The following is a 20,253-nucleotide window of genomic DNA, read 5'->3' on the forward strand; positions in this document are numbered from 1 at the left end:
TCCTTGAAGTACGAGGATGGTTTTTTATGTAGAGAAAACGTAAATATGTACCACGGGCGAAGCCGGGGCGGACCGCTAGTACTAAATAAAATGATATCATGATATGTTAAAGTATGAAGCTGCCTAAACACCAATTTAATGTATTACCTTAGATAATTACTAAGTAGGCATCCTCTACAATGACGTAAACAATTTGTAGTGTAAGAAAGGGAAGGATATTAATTCAAATACTACAACCCGGTTACAATATCTGTGGACCTGGCTTCGATGACGTCACGTCGCGAACGCAACGAAATTGCTAACCGTAATGACGCGCCGCGGGCGAGCGCGGGGAGGTAAAGGGGAACGGGAAGGGGCTCCGCATTCCAGCGAGGTCCACAGATATTGTAACCGAGTTGTACTGTTATATCCTGTTGTGAATCAATATTAGTATAGTCTATATTTCGGAATATACCATTAAGCTTAATAATAACGATGAATTTTCATGTGGATCCTATTACAACTTAAATTAGTAGAGAAAATACGAACCCGGCATCAGATCCATGACAGTCTCCTGGGAAATATCCGGGCTGATACCTGATAGTAACGATCGTATAATATCCTTTGAAATACATTAGCTGTCTTGTGTCTAATGCTTTCTTTGATAAGTTCAGGTATCACACACACTTGATATTTTATAATGTACTTGAATGTATGCACGGAAATCTTGGATTGACACAGATTGGATACGTTTGATTATAAAATCGTTGTCTTAAAAAGTAAGGGTATTTCAACATTATTTTGGGTACATGATATTTTTCATATCTAAGAGAATGCTTTAGTATGCAATAATGCAAAGATTTAAGTTAGAAGTAAGAACATTTCTTAACAGAACACCCGATCTGCTAAAAATATAAACATTGCTTTCAAATGCACCCCAGAGCTTCACAAATCGGTTTAGTTAGGCTTCAGGATATCCTGTTCCTTCAACAATATACACATCGCGTATATTATACAGGGTGTCCCAAAAATTAGTGATGAACGGAAGCTGGGAGGTAGAGGACCTAGAGGGCTATCCGAATCACCCCCATGTATTTTATTCGATTTTTCGTATTTTCGGAGTTATGAAGGTTTTTTCAATTTTTCACCTATCGCCGAGTACAATGATATTTTCACCCATGGTGACGTCAATTATTGCGCTAGATGCTTGATTTTTTTTTTGTTTGCTAAGCTGAAAGATAGGCCAATTCAGTATGGTAACATTTACTATCGTTAGATCTTCGAATGGAATAATAAAAAGAATTAAATGCCAAGAAAGATAAAATTACCCAGTATGTTCACCACTTCAAGGGCCCTTAAAAAACTAAAATCACAAAAAAAGGTTTTCATGGGGTTGATTCGGATAGCCCTCTAGGTCCTCTACCTCCCAGCTTCCGTTCATCACTACTTTTTGGGACACCCTGTATAGTGCATGACATATTTTATTGAGTATTGGTCCCAACTTTGATTGATCCTTTAGATAAGCAATTTCATGTGCATTAGCTTCTAAAGGTATCAACTTTAAAATACGAATCGAATTTTCCAATTCCTTACTTATTCATGCGAAATTGTTACAAATAATTAAAATTTATTATTTTAATCTATAAAAGTTTTATAAATAAAAAGATTATGAATATGATACAGAGCTGTGATCGTACAACGTAGATTCAGAAAAAAGAGAGTCAAAACAATATAGAGGGTATGTATACTGTTGCAATTAATAAATAAATAAAATGGTTTTTACTTTTTTCATAGATGCGGAGGTATCAGAAAGAGTGGAAAAGCTCGGAGTACAATCGTCCCGGCCAACCGCGCTAGTGATCCTGGGAACTAGCCAACGTGCTAGAGCTCGTCTGCTGCACTGCATTCTGGGTAGGAGATTGCTCCCCGATAACTTGCCAAGGGGGTGTCGATGGGTATGTAGGTTTTAGTTTGAAGGCAATTTTTTAGTTAAACACGGAATTATGAATGTTTTGGAATATTCACGTGTGTCTTCGTTTGTCGTGTGTCGTGTGTCGAATGTCACGAGTAGTTACAAAAAATCTAAAAGTCTCACTAAATAAAATGGCTCTGAATATCATAATAATGCTTAATTTTTTTATTATTTGCAGTTGCGTATTCAATACGGTTCAAGTACACAAGTGCATCTGACCCTCGGTACTTCGGAATTCGAACTGGTGGAAGAACTGGAGTGTAATAGGGAGCCATGGGATACTTTGCCTCTTCAGGTATTTATTTATTTACTTGCTTTCCGCCCGCGGCTTCGCCCGCGTAGTCAAAGAAAAACCCGCGTAGTTCCGGGATTTCCGGGATAAAACCTATCCTTTGTCTCGGGGTAAAAAGTAGCCTATGTCCTATATCAAAATATATCTATACCAAATTTCATGCAAATTGGTTCAGTAGTTAAGGCGTGATTGAGTAACAGACAGACAGACAGAGTTACTTTCGCATTTATAATATTAGTGTGGATTTATTACACTTTACTGTAATACAATAATCATTAACCCATTGAGCCCCGAACGGCCCGATCGGTCCACGACACAATAGATTTTCTATTGTGTCTGTGATTCCGGGGGCTGAGTTATTAAATAATAAGAAACAATAAAAATCAAATATGGAAGTGAAATATTTAGTACAATTGGCGGCCTTATCACTAAGCACTGATCTCTGCCAGGCAACCAAGCGGTAAAAAAGCGAAATATTTAGTAAATAAAATTTTGGAAATATATTTGACTTAAATTAAATATATATATATATATATATATATAGTTTTATTTCCTTCAATGTTTTGTAACGTATTTTTGCGAAAAAGCCGCGGGTTTGAATCCTGTCTCGTAAAAAAGTATTTGCTTGATAGCGACAAATTTTTTAAATTTACAATTAAATACCTTCTTAACTTTAATAGCTTTTTTTTCTTCAAGGATCTCCTCCGAAAAGACAACAACGACCTAACAACAGTATTAGAAGTGGAACTCAATAATTCCTTTTTAAAAGACGGTCTTCGCATCATCATACCACCAGACATCGATTCAGACCCTGGTCTACTCAACTATCAGACTCTAAGTGAAAATTATTCAGATTTCTACCAGAAAAGAGAAGCAATACTTAGAAATTATGCCCCCATATACTTATATGCTTTGGATAGATATGGCAATAATATATTTAATGAGACAGTTAATAAAATGGCGGTGTCTCGAAGCGATGAAGATTTCTGGACCACATTTAGTCTGTTTAATGTTCAAAAGACTGAAAATGATAAAGAGAAAAAAGTCGAAAATACCGAAGGTGTATGGAACGCTGAGTCGTCTGTTTTTAATGCTGAGGTATGTTTGTGTAGAACTTTCGATTGGGTGTACTGATTTTGAAGTTTCTTATTTGATTTGAAAGCTTTGCCATCCATGTGGATCTAATGTCAATAACTAGAAGGCAGTTTAGTTTAGTTTAAAAATAATTATTTTAGTATTGTATTTAGGTAAATAACTAAATATGCATTAAATTATGTACAAGTAAATTGAAATGTTGGTTTTTGCACGTTGAAAAATAATTGTGTAATTTATATGTAAATTTTAATAATGTTACTTTTGAACCACAGACATGTATATTTAAGTAGACAATGCAAGTACCGCGATCTGTATGAAAACCAAGCGTGTCATATTTTTTGTACTGACCTTGACGCGTTATGACGTCACGAGCGCTTTTTAGTGATGTTAATTTCATTTTACGCTAAATCGATTAGGCCGCCACTCGCGCGGCGATTCTAGTATCGTCCTATCCCATCGAAGTAAATCGAAAGAAATCAGATCAAACTAGATCTATGTCTAAGAGGTAATCAAATAAATGAATCGTAATCGATTACTAAATCGATTCAAGACAGAAAAATGATAATTACCTTAAACAGAGGGATGATAAAATAAAGTTATAAACCTTTTAATATTCTAACAAGTAAACTAATGTGTTTTAGCTTTTTCTTACATATGCCCATTGAGTTACCATGTACTACGTACTAGAGAGGCCATCGAAAGAAAGTAATGAAACTGTCAATCAATCAATCTTTATGTCCCGTTGCATCGATCCATTTTCCTTTTATGTTCGGGTTACTTGGAAAACTGAAAAAACAAACATAGTCAGCAATAAGGAGTTTTCTTAAAAAACTCCCAAGATGACACTTTAACTAATGGCGTCCATGTCATAATATTTATTTTTAGTACCTTTGTATTAAAATACTTAAAAGTTCTAGGTCAAGTCGTATTAAATGACAAAAAAAATCTATGCCTTTTTTTCTGAAAAATTGCTCCTTCAAATTATCATTTTTCTGTTCGATTATAAAATCGATTAGAATCGAGAACTGTTGCATCAAATGAACATCACTAACCACAAAATTGGACAGAAAAATGAGAACAGAAAAATGAGAAGACGCTATTCATTGCTTGTTATCATACGACGCGATCTTTACTGTGCCAAGTAAAAGCCGCAATGTATTCCGAATCATTTCGTATGATTGGTATCCGTGTTTGTCACGATCGTTTTCCACAGATATTCTTTATTTGATTTTAAAATAAATAGTGCATATTCTGATTAGAAAATTACTTATCGGTGGAAGGAAACATCTATGCTATCTCGGCCACTCACAGCTGTGGAGTTTCTACAGTTTATAACGGCGCAATTCGGCATTTTACTTTATTCAGCTTCACGTCTTTCCTTGGCGAACTGCAAGTGCGGACTGAGTGTAGGCCAGCGTCAAGTAAGTTTCATAAACTTAGTTTGGACACGGGAAGTACATACACTCGCTTAGTCTATCTTGATACATGTCTGTGTTTTGAACAGTTACATTTTTTAAATTATTATCACCTCATAATTTACTACAATTCGATAATATTTAGGTATATGTCTAGGTGATTAGATAGTACAGTTTTAATAATAATAATAAACACTTTATTGTACAATGCACAGATATACAATACAATAATATACAAAAAGAATCTTCACCGTACAAATTGGCGGCCTTATCGCTTTGAAGCGATTTCTTCCAGGCAACCTTGGGATATAGGAAAATGAAAAGATTGAAAAGTTTTAGTTATTATTATGACGTAAATAAAAACGCGTGGTACATACGCCGTTCTCTTACCTTCGCATTATAATATACTAGCTTTCCAACCGCGTTTTCAAAGAAAAACCCGCAAACCCGTTCTCGTGGGATGCCCGGGATAAAACCAACCCTATGTGTTAATCCAAGTTACCCTCTATAAATGCTAAATTTCATTGTATTTCATTTCATTTATTTCATTTCATTGTATCGGTTCAGTAGTATTTGCGTGAAAGAGTATCAAACACACACATACACGTCCATCCTCACAAACTTTCGCATTTATAATATTAGTAGGATTATGTGTATAATACTTCCAGAATCTCCAAGACTTCCACCAAATAAAGGAGATCGATCCAAACGCGCAACTCTTGTTCGTTCTCTTCTCGGACTCTTCTCTCTCTTGTCGAGAAGAGTTGGTAGAAGTGAGTGAGTGCACTGAGTCCGCTAGAGATGGCAGTGAGCTGCCGGAGTCGGATAGAGATCTGTTACGAGGTGGAATCAGGTAAGAGATAAGAGAAGGAAAATATAGTCATTGACGGTTGGCTTGGTTGGTAGTGGCCCTGCCTTCCAAGAGGTCGTGGGTTCGATTTCCACCCGGAGCAAATATTTGTGTGATAAACATAGATGTTTGCTCTATGTCTGGTTAATTATCTATATTAGTATTTATTTAAAATTATATATGTATGTTTATCAGCCATCTGGTTTCCATAAAATTTTAGCGAAAGCTTAGTATGGGATCAGATCGTGCCGTGCATGTATGTGTAAAATTATCCTGAAAAATAATAGCGTAAGTTGAGAAAAGCAGTTTTGAATGCGGAAGGTTAGGTTGGTTGTTCAGCTTACAAACCTATTAGGGCCGATTTTTCAATGCTTGGATAAAATTTATCCGTCCAATAAAGTATTACACGATGATATTAAAATGTCACGTAAACTGTCATATACGGGCAATTTAGAATACGTTTTTAAAATTGTAGTTTTATACATTACTAGCGACCCGCCCCGGCTTCGCACGGGTGCAATGCTGATACTAAATACACTACAGAAAAATTGTGAACGTTGTATAGGTATAAAAATATAGCGGCCCGCTCCGGCATCGCACGGGTATAAAATACATAGCCGGGCGGCCGCAAACGCTACGTCCCGCAATTTTTAAATCTGTAATATCTTCGAAAATATTCACTTAAATCATACGGTGTAAAGGGCCATATAGATCTATATTAAATGAACAATGTATTCATGGTATTTAATTGGTTAAGGATTAATGCTGTATTGGTTAAAATCGCTTCGAAAATTAGCCATTATTTGTCGTAAAAAGTAAATGACAAAAAAAAGTTATTGTGGGTTATCCATAAGAGATAGACATATACCATCGCGGACTTTTCTGTAGACCTTTTCAATGTGTATAATACTTAGTACATTATTTTGATAAAATTCGTAGGGTTCAGCCTGCGTTTGCAATGTAAGCGGAATAAATGTAATTTTTTACGACATCACATTAGAAACCTCAAAAATAACAGTACTTCTCCACTACTTAATAGATCTTATTATACATATAAACCTTCCTCTTGAATCACTCTATCTATTAAAAAAAACCGCATCAAAATCCGTTGCGTAGTTTCAAAGATTTAAGCGTACAAAGGGACATAGGGACATAGGGACAGGGAAAGCGACTTTGTTTTATACTATGTAGTGATTCGACGAATAAGTTTTTATCCAAGGATTGAAAAATCAGCCCTTATTCTGATAAAAATCTGCTACTGGAAAGTGCGATTACTAAAAAAAAATAGCTTTATTATTAAATTATTTGAAATGTACGTAGTGAAATATTGGAATCGAATTATTTTTAAGAAAATAAATTTTAAATCTTGTCACGAGTTAGTTTCACGTTAAAAATACCAAATTCTAGAAGAGCTTGTCAAATTAATTAAGTAATTATTTTGACGCTTACACGTGAAAATATACATTCAAATTAATCTCATTGTATCTCGTTTAAGTGAATTCCAGGGGCCTTAGACAAAGTAACAATTAAAAAACGATAACGAAGTTAGAAAAGGCAAAAATGTATGGGATTGACATACGCCGCGTTAGATCACGTGGTCTATCTAATGTCAATCCCATACATTTTTCCTTTTCTAACTTCGTTATCGTTTTTTAATTGTTACTTTGTCTAAGGCCCCTGATACTTTACTTCGGTAAAAAAAAAGACGGATTGCACTCCGGGAGTGCCGGCAGAAGTGAAAACTTTATTATTAACGTCGAGCATGTTTGATATTTTGGTATTTGGTATTTGGAATGGTATCCGTCTTACGCTTTTTCGATCAGGTCACGTGTCCTGACGCAAGTTTAAGATTTTATACCTATTACAGAAAAAGTTCTCAACGCCGCTAAAGAAGTTTTCACTTCAAAAATATAATGTATAATATATAATATTTCAGGCATACGCAAGAAACATCGGCGCAAACAGATGTGCGTGCGCAGGAAGAGAAGATCGCGTTCATGAACGAGCTGCTTGATCAGTGGGAGTTTATATGTGAGTACAGTTTTATAAAAAATGTACAAGTACGTTTAATCTACTATATAAAAATAAGTCGGGTTTTCCTTCCTGATGCTATAACTCCAGAACGCACGAACCGATTTCCACGGTTTTGTATTCGTTGGAAAGGTCTCGGGCTCTGTGAGGTTTATAGCAAAGAAAAGGTGTCTCTGGTGGCGAAACGGAGTTCGCCGGGTTTGCTTGAACAAAAATTTCTTATTCTATTTCACATAGTAATTTTAAAATTACATTTTTATTGTTATTTATAATGTTTTAATTTTTAGCAAACCCACCACCAAAGCACCACGTAAGATCAACTTGGCTCATACTAGACGATAGCGACATATTGAAAAACATAGACAAATCGAACATAGAGACTGAGAAACGAAAAAAAGAGCCCGCCAATAGAACTGTCAAGAGTCGCACTGTGTTATTGAGCAATGTGCTGAAGTTCGCTACGGAGTGTGCGCAGAGTTCTCTGTTGACGCAGTGCTCTATGTTGAGTGAGGTAAGGAAATTAGTGCTTTATTTATATAATTATATAGTTCGTTTTGCACGCCTCATAAGCGAAGCGTTGAGGTGGGTACTACTGTCACTTCGCGCAAAACATCTGATTTTTCAAACTTAAAATGTCTTTATGTATCATACATTGCACTTGTAAGATAATACATACACACACATATTAAGAAAAAACACTATTTTTAACGTTCATGATATTTTTGATGTCATTTTTGTTATTTAAACTAGTTAAAAAACAGTTTAAAAAAGTTCTGTCTTGGACGTCCGTGTGTCTGTATGTGCGGATCCTTTTTCTTGTTAACACGATAGCGACCGAAATACTTTACTAATCGAGTCTTTTTTTTTCTCTTACGCTTGAGTATGCTCAGGAATAGAACCCTTTCATTTTTCAGGGTCTGATTCGATGTGGTTTAATTGTTATTAAATAAACAAAAATAATAATTAATAAATATTTATTAAAAAAAAATTATGAGGCGTGCACTTTTGGATTTTCCAAATTATTTGAATATGTGGTTAAAGGAATAACTCTAGTTTGTTATGTAATGCGTGCAAATCTTAAATGTTGAGCGAAGTGAGCGGTTTTGTACTTTTTTATCATCGTAGTAGTCTATTTTCGAATGTGTGGTAAAAGTAATAATTTTAGTTCGCCTCGGAATGTGCGCAGTAAGTACTCTGTTGACGCAGTGCTCTGTGCTGAGAGAGCTGAGCGGTTTTGTGTTTTAATGTTTCAGCAATAGAGTCTGTTTTCGAGTACAGACTTTTACTATAGAATACGAATATTATTATTATAGAATACGAAGAGATACTGTAATCTTTATTAATATCGGAATAAAGTTTAAATTCGTGAAAATCCAAATATTGAAATAAATTTTCTTTACAGATTCACGTAAAACTGCTACAGCGTTTGATTCTCGCGTCGTTTGATCTTGCGAGGGAATTACAAGTGATCCCCAAAAAGATACAATATGTTGCCAAACAGGAGCAGCACTTGTATGAGGTAATTTATTTATTTATTGCACTAGAAAATTATGAACAACTTACACAAAACAGGTTTATATACTTCGGAGAATCACTACATAGTCGCTTTCTCTGTCCCTATGTCCCTTTGTATGCTTAAATCTTTCAAACTACGCAACGGAGTTTGATGCGGTTTTTTTTAATAGGGTGATTCAAGAGGAAGGTTTTTGTATATAATTTATTAGGTTTTAGACAAAGTGGGCGAAGCCGCGGGCGAAAAGCTAGTAGATTTAATATAAATTTCTATATAGGTAAACATTTTAATCTATTCTCGATCGATTAAGCCATCTATTATGTTATCTTATAGCATTACGGACTTTATTTTTATCCTTTTTAAAAACTTTCAAAAACTTTTCGTTGGTCAAAAACACATTCAAGTTAATACAATCTATAGACATATGTATATAAAACTCAAAGGTGACTGATATAGTGATCTATCAACGCACAGCCCAAACCACTGGACGTATCGGGCTGATATTTGGCATGCAGGTAGATGTTAGGACGTAGGCATCCGCTAAGAAAGGATTTCCCGAAATTCTTGCGGGAACGGGGATGCACGTACAAAGTCGTGGGCGGAAGCTAGTCTATATAAATTTATAAAGAATAGAAAAAATCCGATCACGAGGCGGGACTCGAACCCGCACCCTTTCTCGCCAATAAATATAATCTTTATATTGGGAATGTTTTATGCACTTACAGATTTTGTAAGACCAAGTATTTAAAAATTATTTTCAGACGATAACCGAGAAATTCACAGAGGGAGAGAAGAAACAGGAATTGATACAGTTACTTCAAGAAGTGCTGGATGAAATGAAAACCGATATTCAGAATATGGACTGGAGTGTGGATGGTTTGTTTTAACCATAACCCTTGCAATTTTTTTTATTATAAAAAAGACGTGTGGCACTCGGAGACTGCCGCGGTAAAGCTATTGCATGCTATGCCTTCAAGCCACACCTCCGTGCCCGTCGGAGTGGGGAGCGTGAGGTTTTTTCGTTACGGAATTTCTGGATTCGGTCCCCGCGCTCAAGGCCCGCGATAGAAGCTATGCAATGGCTTAATAATTCGAATAATTTTTTCTTCTTTAAGAAATGTTTTATTGCTTTGATGTTCAAACTCATGCTTATCATTAATTTCTTCAACTCGACCTTATTTAGTAGCGCTATTGAATCGTCCAAATACAAATCGAACACGGAAAAACGTAAGAAGCAGTTATTATTAAGCTATTGCATAGCTTCTATCGCGGACCTTGAGCGCGGGGACCGAATCCAGAAATTCCGTAACGAAAAAACCTCACACTCCCCACTCCGACGGGCTCGGAGGTGTGGCTTGAAGGCATAGCATGCAATAGCTTTACCGCGGCAGTCCCCAAGTGCCACACGTCTTTTTTTTAATAATAAATCTATTATTTCCAGATCTCCCCTGCCACCAAGACAAACAATTCCTAGTATCGAATTCCACCTTCTACTCGCCACGCGACTCGCCCATAATACAACTTAACCGTTTTAAACCCAAAGAAACCGGCCAAAAATCAAGTCAAAAAGACTACGATATAACGGACTCGAGTCAGCAAAGTGACGAATTGTCGGACGTGGAAGAGGCGCTATCGTACGACAGTTTTAACGTCGACGACTACGATATCGTGCCGTCGCATGATGAAAGTTTTGCGGGTAGTCAGAGTTATGGGTTACAGGTAAAATATATGGATATGAAATAGTTTTTCGTGCCGTTGGTAATGGGGAATATTCATGGTTTTTCTTTTTTGTATTAAATTAATAGTTTACTATTTTATAACGTAGAAAAAAATATTTATGGGCTTCAAAATACTCTAGATATTAAAAAAAAAATTTAAAACTTAAAAAAAATTTAAGCAGTTTAAACGCCTCCATTTTGCGCGCGCTTTGCGTGACGTCACAAGACATGTCTAGTGAGTGTTTACCTTAGTGTTTAAAGATTGACTGTGCCAAATTTCATTAAAATCGGTTGATCGGTTAAAGTGGGAAAGCGTAACAGACAGACAGAGTTACTTTCGCATTTATAATTTCACATAATTATAAACCGATTTCACATACATTTCAGAGCATAGTAGGCGATTCGTTCGGCACTCGCTGCCAATCTTCAAGCATGTGGAGTTTGTCTGGTTGTTCCGCTCCTCTGTCTACTAAACATGCATCGCTTGATGTACAGAGGACAGGTCAGTATTAACTGCAATAGTTATATCTGTTATCACAATACTTCATATTTATTTAATTATCTTAATCTTAATACTATTATAAAGGCGAAAGTTTGTAAGTATGGATGTATGGATGTTTGTTACTCTTTCACGTAAAAACTACTGAACCGATTACAATGAAATTTAGCACACATATAGAGGGTAACTTGGATTAACACATAGGATAGGTTTTATCCCGGAAATCCCACGGGAACGGGAACTATGCGGGTTTTCCTTTGAAAACGCGGGCGAAGCCGCGGGCGGAAATCTAGTATTGTTATATTTATTAGTATTATTGACGTAAATGTTAAAAAAAAAACAGCTATAATGAAAATATACACCATTTTTTTCACAAGCTAAACTCAGCTTATGCATTTGTCAAGCAGAGTTTTGATAACATTATTTAAGTTTGAATTTATAGTTTATTTTGACAATTATTCTGTCACGAAATACACAATATGGTAGTCTATTTTCTATACATAATTGAGATTTTTTTACTTCAATGTTACTGTTTCAGTTCTCTCAAAACTTAGCCACAAGATAAGTTTGAAGCTAGTCAATTTCGTCGATTGTCTGAAGGATGCATATTTCGGTACATTAGAAAGGTAATAATTAATTATTTCTTTATTCTATATTTATATTATATTTACAATTTAAAGTGTATATATTTTAATTCACTTGAATACTAGCTTGATTAAAAAAAGAAAGAAAAAACACTGAGCCCATACATTTCGAAAAAATGGATGGGGATGCGTGTTGTGGATGCGTGTTGTATCACGTGTGTCCAATGTCATATGTAGTGTCACGTGTGGTGTCACGTGTGACGAATGTTATGTGTTATGTCGCGTGTGTAGAATGTCACGTGTAGTGTTACGTGTGGTGTCACGTGTGTCGAATGTCACGTGTGTTGTCACGTGTGTCGAATGTCACGTGTGTTGTCACGTGTATTGTCACGTGTGGTGTGCCCCAGGTGCCTGCAGTCGCTGGAGGCTACATGCGCGGAGGCGTGCGGGCAGTCGGCCAGTGCTGCTGCGCGGGCGCTGGCGGGCGCCGCGCGGGCGGTGGACCTGCAGCCCGCTGCTTCGTACTCGCTGCTTCGCGGGCTGCTTGACTCGCTGCGCCGGCTGCTGCACAGGTACCCGCTTTATCTACTATTATTGTTTTTAAGTGTTTTGTTTATTGGTGAAAATAGACTTACGATTCGTGCAGTAGATTATGAGTATATTGCGAGATAGATGTGATAGAGGACATTTTTTTTTTATTACATATATCATTGATTTTCATGTACAAGAGAGGAAATCGCTACTACACTTTTTTAACACGAGTTAGAGTCAATCGTCTCAAACTCAATTTTTATTTGTTACATTGATTGGTTTTAGTTGATAAGTTTATTCATATTTTTTGACGTGACAACGTCTTATAATTCGATAGAGCCGGCTGCACGCACGAAAAAACATGACTCATGCGGCGTTACCTCGCACTGAGGCGTTCCCAAGGCTTGAAGTGCAAGCGAGAGCGCGGAACGAGCGACAAAGAAACACAATCGGACGTTGTCACGTCTAACTATCGTCAGTAAACCGACTTTACAGACAACCAATTTTTTCGGCACAGTTTTTCAAATAAAACATGATTGTAACTAATAAAGCCTTGTCCCCAGGTTGCGCGTGCCGGGCGGTGGTTCTGCGGGCGCGTGCTGTGCGCTGAGCGCGGCGTGGCGGCGGCAAGCGGCGCTCAGTGCGCTCGCGTCGCTCAGCGCGCACCGCACTGCGCGCATGCTGTCCCACCAGGTGCGTGACACAAGTGGAACTGCTTTGGCGACAAGGAAGAAAGAAATTTATTGTCAACAAAAAAAAAGACGGGTTGCACTCCGGGAGTGCCGGCAGAAGTGAAAACTTGACTATTAACGTTGAGCATGTTTGATATTTTGGAATGGTATCCGTCTTACGCTTTTTCAATCAGGTCACGTGTCCTGACGCGAGTTTAAGATTTTATACCCATTGCAGAAAAAGTGCTTAACGCCGCTAAAGAAGTTTTCACTTCAGAAAATAATTAGTATTAATTCAAATTCCAGATCCTAGAGCGTCTAAGCGTAGCACACGAGCGCTATCAGTCAGCGCTCGCGTCGCTCGAAAGCGCTTTGTCGAATCGATTGCATCACACGGAAGACGTTAAGTTGGCGATACGAAAGAAGTAAGTTAGGAATTAAATTGTATAAGAATTATTGTTCAAAATAATGAACGATCAAGCCACGGACGATAATATTTAAGTCCTTGACGGTAGTTTCAAAGATATACTGTTCATATAAACTTACTTAACTTAGTAGACTTTAGTGGTTAGGAAAGACATGTTTTTTTTCATCTATTGACTGCTACCTTCTAATTTAGAATAAGGGCCGATTTTTCAATGCTTGGATAAAACTTATCCGTCCAATAAAGTGTTAAACGATACTATTAAAACGTAACGTAAACTGTCAAATACGGGCAATTAGAATACGTTTTTAAAATGGTAGTTTTATACATTATTCGACGAATAAGTTTTATCCGAGCATTGAAAAATCGGCAGTAAGAAGAATAAGAATAAAATAAATTTATTAAGCTATTGCATAGCTTCTATCGCGGGCCTTGAGCGCGGGGACCGAATCCAGAAATTCCGTAACGAAAAACCTCACGCTCCCCACTTCGACGGGCACTGAGGTGTGGCTTGAAGGCATAGCATGCAATAGCTTTACCGCGGCAGTCCCGTCTTTTTATGTTATTGTTTATCTATGTTACGAGTAATGCTATAAAAACTACTCATTGAATGAATGAAATTTGATGGTATTTACTTACAGATACGCACCATCGTTCGCTCGTCTATGTTTAGAGAGTACATCGATGTGCGACCTCCTCATGTACGGAACTCCGGATTTGGGCCGAGAGATCGGTGCGTGTTTCATTACTATTTTTATTTTTAATCGTATTTGAAAGTTGATATGTTACTAAAAACATTTATTTATTGCAGGGAAACTTCTTTGTCGGGGTTGGAAAAAAATTTAGTGTAACATTTTTTCGTTACGCGTGACATTTTTCCGTTACGCGCCTTCTTTTTCTGATCCCTACCACTGGTTCCCATAACACAAGCGAAAGCTTAGTATGGGATCAGATCGTGCCGTGTGTGAAAATTGTCCTGAATATTTATTTATTATTTACTAGCTTTCCGCCCGCAGCTTCGCCCGCTTTGTATAAAACATAATAAATTATATACTAAAACTTTCCTCTTCTATATATTTAAAAAAATCACATCAAATCAGTTGCCTAGTTTTAAAGATTTAAGCATACAAAGGGACATAGGGACAGAGAAAGCGACTTTGTTTTATATGAATGAATGAAAATTCTTTATTGCTTAAAAATAAATAAATACAAATACAAAAGCACACAACATATACAAAACAAGCAAAAGGCGGCCTTAGGTAGCGATTTCTACCAGGCAACCCTTTAAAGTATAGGAAATAAACACAACAAAAAGTGGGTGAGCAAAAACAAGGCAATACAAACAAGGAAAACTAAATAAAATATTCGATAACGCATATTACGGTATATTCAAATACACTATCTTAACATATATGAATAAATAAATATATAAATACTAGCGGTCCGCCCCGGCTTCGCCCGTGGTACATATGAAAAATAGATGTTGGCCGATTCTCAGACTTACCCGATATGCACAGAAAATTTCATGAGAATCGGTCCACCCGTTTCGGAGGAGTATGCAGACTAACATTGTGACACGAGAATTTTATATATAAGATAAAATATACATATAAATTGTGTTTATACTATGTTATTTAGTTTGTATGTAACGCTATCAGGTCGCGGTCAGTACGGCGTGGTGTACGCGGTGCGCGGCGCGTGGGCGGGGCACAGCCCGGTCGCCGCCAAGTCGGTGCTGCCAGCCGACACGCGGCATTACCACGAGCTGGCTATGGAGTTTTTTTATACCAGGTGAGATTCGGGGAGTGGCTAGCGATACGGCCTGGGAAAACTCAAACTCAAACATAAACATTCTTTTATTCAATTAGACTACTATTTAGTAGCACTTTCGAATCGGTCATTACATAAGTATTTTTAACATTTACCGTGTGCTGGGGAAACTGTCCTCCTACGTTACCTATCTAAACTATCTAAACAAACACTCACTTATTTATTTAAAATTGTCTACTCTGTTTTATTTTATATTATTTTATGTTATATAACTAAATTTTATTATTAGGGACACTTTAGACTTACGCACCTGTTGTCTGGTTGGGCCCTGAAAACCAGCGCTATGCCGACCATACCGGTGCGGCATAGCATAAGCTGAGTGGCCTTATCCTTTAGGTCACCAGTCGCCACACAAATATTTATATATTAGATTTTTAGCTTTTAAGTTTTTTCATCTTGTTATTTTTTATAGAGTTTAAGAGTGCTTTTGTTATTGTTTTTTGAAGTGAAAAATTCTTTAGAGGCGTTGGGTATAAAATCTTAAACTCGCGTCAGGACACGTGATCTGATCGAAAAAGCGTAAGACGGATGGATATCAAACATGCTGAACTTTAATAATCAAGTTCTCACTTCTGCCGGCAATCCCGTCTTTTTTTATGTGGTGGTGGTAATTTGGTGATTCTAATAAATGCATTTTATTCTTCTTATTCTTCTTATAAACTATGTATGGCGATTGTCCCATAGGAGCATCCCCCCGCACCCCCGCATAGTGCGTCTCCTGGGCTCGCTGGTGCAGCGGAGCGGCGGGGGCGAGGGGGTGAGCGTGGTGCTGGTGTCGGAGCGGTGGGCGCGCGACCTGCACGCGGCGGTGCGCGCCGGCCTGGCGCCCGCGCAGCGCATGCGCGTCGCCTGCGACGTTGTGGCCGGTCAGTGCTTTGTGTTATACTACTCATTATTCCGCTCCTGTTTGTCTTAGCGTGATGATATATATAGCCAATAGCCTTCCTCGATAAATGGGCTATCTAACACCGAAATAATTTTTCAAATCGGACCAGTAGTTCCTGAGATTAGCGCGTTCAATCAAACTCTTCAGATTTATAATATTAGTATAGATATAAAATTCGGTAAACATTTTCGTTTCACGTGATCGCAGTAATTTAAATTCCTAATAATGAAAAAAAAAAAGACGGGTTGCACTGGGGGAGTGCCGGCAGAAGTGAAAACTTGATTATTAACGTTGAGCATGTTTGATATTTTGGAATGGTATCCGTCTTACGCTTTTTCGATTAGGTCACGTGTCCTAACGCGAGTTTAAGATTTTATACTCATTACAGAAAAAGTGCTCAACACCGCTAAAGAAGTTTTCACTTCAAAAACATTATGTTATACATCGAGAGTATATTTTAAATTTCACGAATGACTGGGACAACGAATCATACCAAAACAGATGTTAGCGAACACTTAAACATCTACGCTTACATGCCTGCCCTTCTATCAATCGATGCCGATGTAGTGAAGAGAAAAAATAAGCAACAGCAGATTCTATATCCATATTATGTAGCTTATTACAGTAAATAAAATTTAGATACTCACTAAAATTTGTTAATTTGTATGACACAGGAATTACAATGTTTATGACTTTATGATGATTATCTTCGAGGGTGAGTGGTAACGTGCAAACCATAACTAATCTCATATAGATTAGAAATAATAACGGTCCACATAAGGTCCCTTGAGAAACTCCATATTTATTGTATGTGGATGTGTGATACAACACTCTCCTGGTCTTCACTGAATTTAATATTTCAACATAGTTTTCTATTTCCCACATGTCTTTTTAATAAATTATAGGTTGGGTTTCATATTTCCCACATTTATACGTTATGATGTTGTGGTTTACTAACTCAAAAGCTTTTGATAGATCAATATTAAAAAGATCACACTAGCGATTAGTTTATAAATTTTCAGCTACTGTTTTTATGACTTGAGAAGATAGGTTTATTTTTACAAAAACTTTCGTTAATTTATAGCGTAATGTAAATGTAACATTATAGATGCTGCAGTTTCGGTCATAAATGTATCGTGTTCGTTATCGTGTTTCCTTACACTCAATATTATTCGATTGGCAGAACTTAATTCAGTTAACACTATTCCAGTATAGTATCTGTGTTTGCAAAATGTTTCTCCGTCGATGACACTATATGATAAAAGTTTGTCTTTAATTTCGCTTTGGATTGGCCATCAAATAAATGTCTCTTAACCTAAAGTTCAAATTTTCCAGGCCTGCGCTACTTGCACTCCCTTGGCCTAGTCCACCGGGACGTAAAACTAAAGAACGTAGTAGTGGACGCATCGGGTCGGGCCGCACTAGCGGACCTGGGGTTCTGTGCGGCCGGGGCGCTAGTGTGCGGCTCGCTGGTCGGCACACCGCTGCATATGGCGCCCGAACTGCTGGCCGGGAGATATCACGCGGCTGTTGATGTGTATGCGCTGGGCGTACTGCTGTGGTTAGTGGCATATAGTACAAACAAACAAACAAACAAAAATTCTTTATTGTGCACCACAGAGAAAAGTACAAAAAAATACATATATAAGTAACAAAGAGCACATAGTATTCGAAAAAGAAAAAAGGATTACAATTAAATTTGTGGTTTCTAACTATTCTACTACGTGAAAAATTTGTTGGAAATGTTTGAATTGAAATTCAGGAACGAGCAATACTTTGTTTATTTATATTTTAGGAGAATTTACACAACGAATAAATATTTCTTACACTTAAACAAGACTTAGACGTAAATAAAACCTAATCTTAACGATTTATACTATATTGAAGTATAGTATAATCGAATATTTTCGTTGGTACATACAAACGAAAATATTCAAACAAAGCATATTCTTACCAGAATAGAGCGGTATAATAAAACAAAATCCGATTGAAATAAATAACTAGACTTTTTTTTATTCCGCTTTGCACTGTTAAGTATATTTTTTGAAGTGAAACTTCTTTGTCGGGGTTGGAAAAAAATTTAGTGTAACATTTTTTCGTTACGCGTGACATTTTTCCGTTACGCGCCATCTTTTTCTTAACCCAACCACGCGTGATACGACGTATTTCTGTAAAGTTGCATATAGTAAATTATTTTTGAAAAATAAGGCCATAAAGAAGTTTCACTTCTTACGTGTGTACACTAGTACACGCACACATTTTTTTTCTATTTCTACTGCTATTTAAAAAGTAGCACCAATGATGTGACAGTAGTTATCTCGGATCGATTTTCTGTTGTGATTTACTGTAGAAACAACACAGGTTAATAATTATTATTGGAATGATAATTTCTAACACTATTATTTATTTTCAGGTATCTGTGTGCTGGTACCGTCAAACTACCCGCAGCATTTGAATCATTCCAGAATAAAGAACAATTATGGAGTAAAGTGAAAAAAGGTGTGTACTGTGTATAGTATCACTATAATAAATGTATTAATATAAATTACTAGCGGTCCGCCCCGGCTTCGCCCGTGGTACCTACATGTTTAAACTATCCTATCTCTCAAGTTGGATCGAACTGCACATGGTGTGCGAATTTTATTATAATCGGTTAAGTGGTTTAGGAGTCCATTGAGGTCTTGGGTCTGGGTGTTATTATCTATATATGTATTTTTAATATTATATTTATCGTCGCCTAGTACCCACAACACAAGCCTAAATTGAGCTTACTGTGGGACTAGGTGGATTTGTGTAATAATGTCCTATAATATTTATTTATTTATTTATTATTGTTTTTGTGCTAACAAATACATTTTCTATTATTCTTTAACACATTTTCCCAGGGCTCCGCCCGGAGCGTTTGCCCCAATTCTCGGACGAGTGTTGGGACATAATGCAGTCGTGTTGGGCCACGGACCCCAGTAAACGGGCCCTACTGGGGGACATACAGCCGAGGTTAGAGAGGGTCCTGAGGGACGCGGAGAGGGAGGGGAACCAGAACCTCACGTACAATAGTGGGGAGGAGGAGGATAGCTTGAATATGACAGGGTTGGATGGCTAGGGGGGGGGGATACAGGGTGATTAATTTAGGGCCGATTTTTCAATGCTTGGATAAAACTTATTCGTCGAATAATGTATAAAACTACCATTTTAAAAACGTATTCTAATTGCCCGTATTTGACAGTTTACGTGACATTTTAATATTATCGTGTAATACTTTATTCGACGGATAAGTTTTATCCAAGCATTGAAAAATCGGCCCTTAGTGAAAAAAATTTTATTGAATGTATTATATATTATGCAAAGGCCGGTTTCAAAAAATGATGTTGAATATATGGCATATTTGTATTGTTTTTTGTGTTACTGAGTTTTTGAAAATGTCTCAAATTTCTAAATTACAACCATCCACCCCAGTCAGGGTTAATTTACATCATATTATAATATTATGAAATTTAAGGTGTAAACAACGTAACAACAATGAATTATTCAATAACAATAATAATAAGGCTGTTAACACACAACAGTACAGTTAAAATAAATAAACTTAAATGTTGAAATAATATAGCAATGTTTAATTTTGAAATATTATGCTTGGAAAAATTTAACTGGCATTGATGTTGTTTTCAGTTTACATTTTAAGTTTTTGATGTCTCTAATAGTAACGGAATTATCACTTGTATAATGCGCATTAAGAAAATCCCTTCCAAAAATATTAGGAGATAAAATTTTTTATATTTTCCGAGATGTATGTTTTTGGGGACTTCTTAGATTTCTGAAAAAGTTATTCAGAAGATTTAAAAAGATGGAAAGATTTTAGTTGTAGGAGATAATAGATCTTCTACTGTAGATCTGTGATAAAGAAGATAATTGGAAGTCTAGGAACAGTTCCATATCGTAATTGAAATGAAAGCAAGTTTAAAT

General features: G+C 36.8%; 1 protein-coding gene across 1 annotated transcript in view; it reads left to right on the top strand.

Moving 5' to 3' along the window:
• The window catches only part of LOC149897870 (dual serine/threonine and tyrosine protein kinase-like), a 48,839-nt gene extending 29,028 nt beyond the window's left edge, over positions 1-19,811 (top strand). Inside the window, exons 3-22 of the mRNA XM_090115692.1 lie at positions 1,774-1,934; positions 2,130-2,246; positions 2,940-3,341; positions 5,422-5,606; positions 7,540-7,634; positions 7,922-8,145; positions 9,037-9,153; positions 9,909-10,023; positions 10,589-10,866; positions 11,253-11,367; positions 11,903-11,990; positions 12,356-12,520; positions 13,043-13,172; positions 13,457-13,575; positions 14,216-14,307; positions 15,233-15,365; positions 16,089-16,270; positions 17,626-17,851; positions 18,704-18,789; positions 19,176-19,811. Coding sequence (XP_089971818.1) covers positions 1,774-1,934; positions 2,130-2,246; positions 2,940-3,341; positions 5,422-5,606; positions 7,540-7,634; positions 7,922-8,145; positions 9,037-9,153; positions 9,909-10,023; positions 10,589-10,866; positions 11,253-11,367; positions 11,903-11,990; positions 12,356-12,520; positions 13,043-13,172; positions 13,457-13,575; positions 14,216-14,307; positions 15,233-15,365; positions 16,089-16,270; positions 17,626-17,851; positions 18,704-18,789; positions 19,176-19,393 — 3,248 coding nt within the window. The 3' untranslated portion in view covers positions 19,394-19,811. The remainder of the gene's footprint in view (positions 1-1,773; positions 1,935-2,129; positions 2,247-2,939; positions 3,342-5,421; positions 5,607-7,539; positions 7,635-7,921; positions 8,146-9,036; positions 9,154-9,908; positions 10,024-10,588; positions 10,867-11,252; positions 11,368-11,902; positions 11,991-12,355; positions 12,521-13,042; positions 13,173-13,456; positions 13,576-14,215; positions 14,308-15,232; positions 15,366-16,088; positions 16,271-17,625; positions 17,852-18,703; positions 18,790-19,175) is intronic.
• Positions 19,812-20,253: the final 442 nt, after the last annotated feature.

Source organism: Colias eurytheme, chromosome 24 (genome assembly GCF_061535395.1).
Source record: "Colias eurytheme isolate Ceu_HAF_F1 chromosome 24, ilColEury1 Martin Lab GWU primary, whole genome shotgun sequence".
Lineage (NCBI taxonomy): Eukaryota > Metazoa > Arthropoda > Insecta > Lepidoptera > Pieridae > Colias > Colias eurytheme.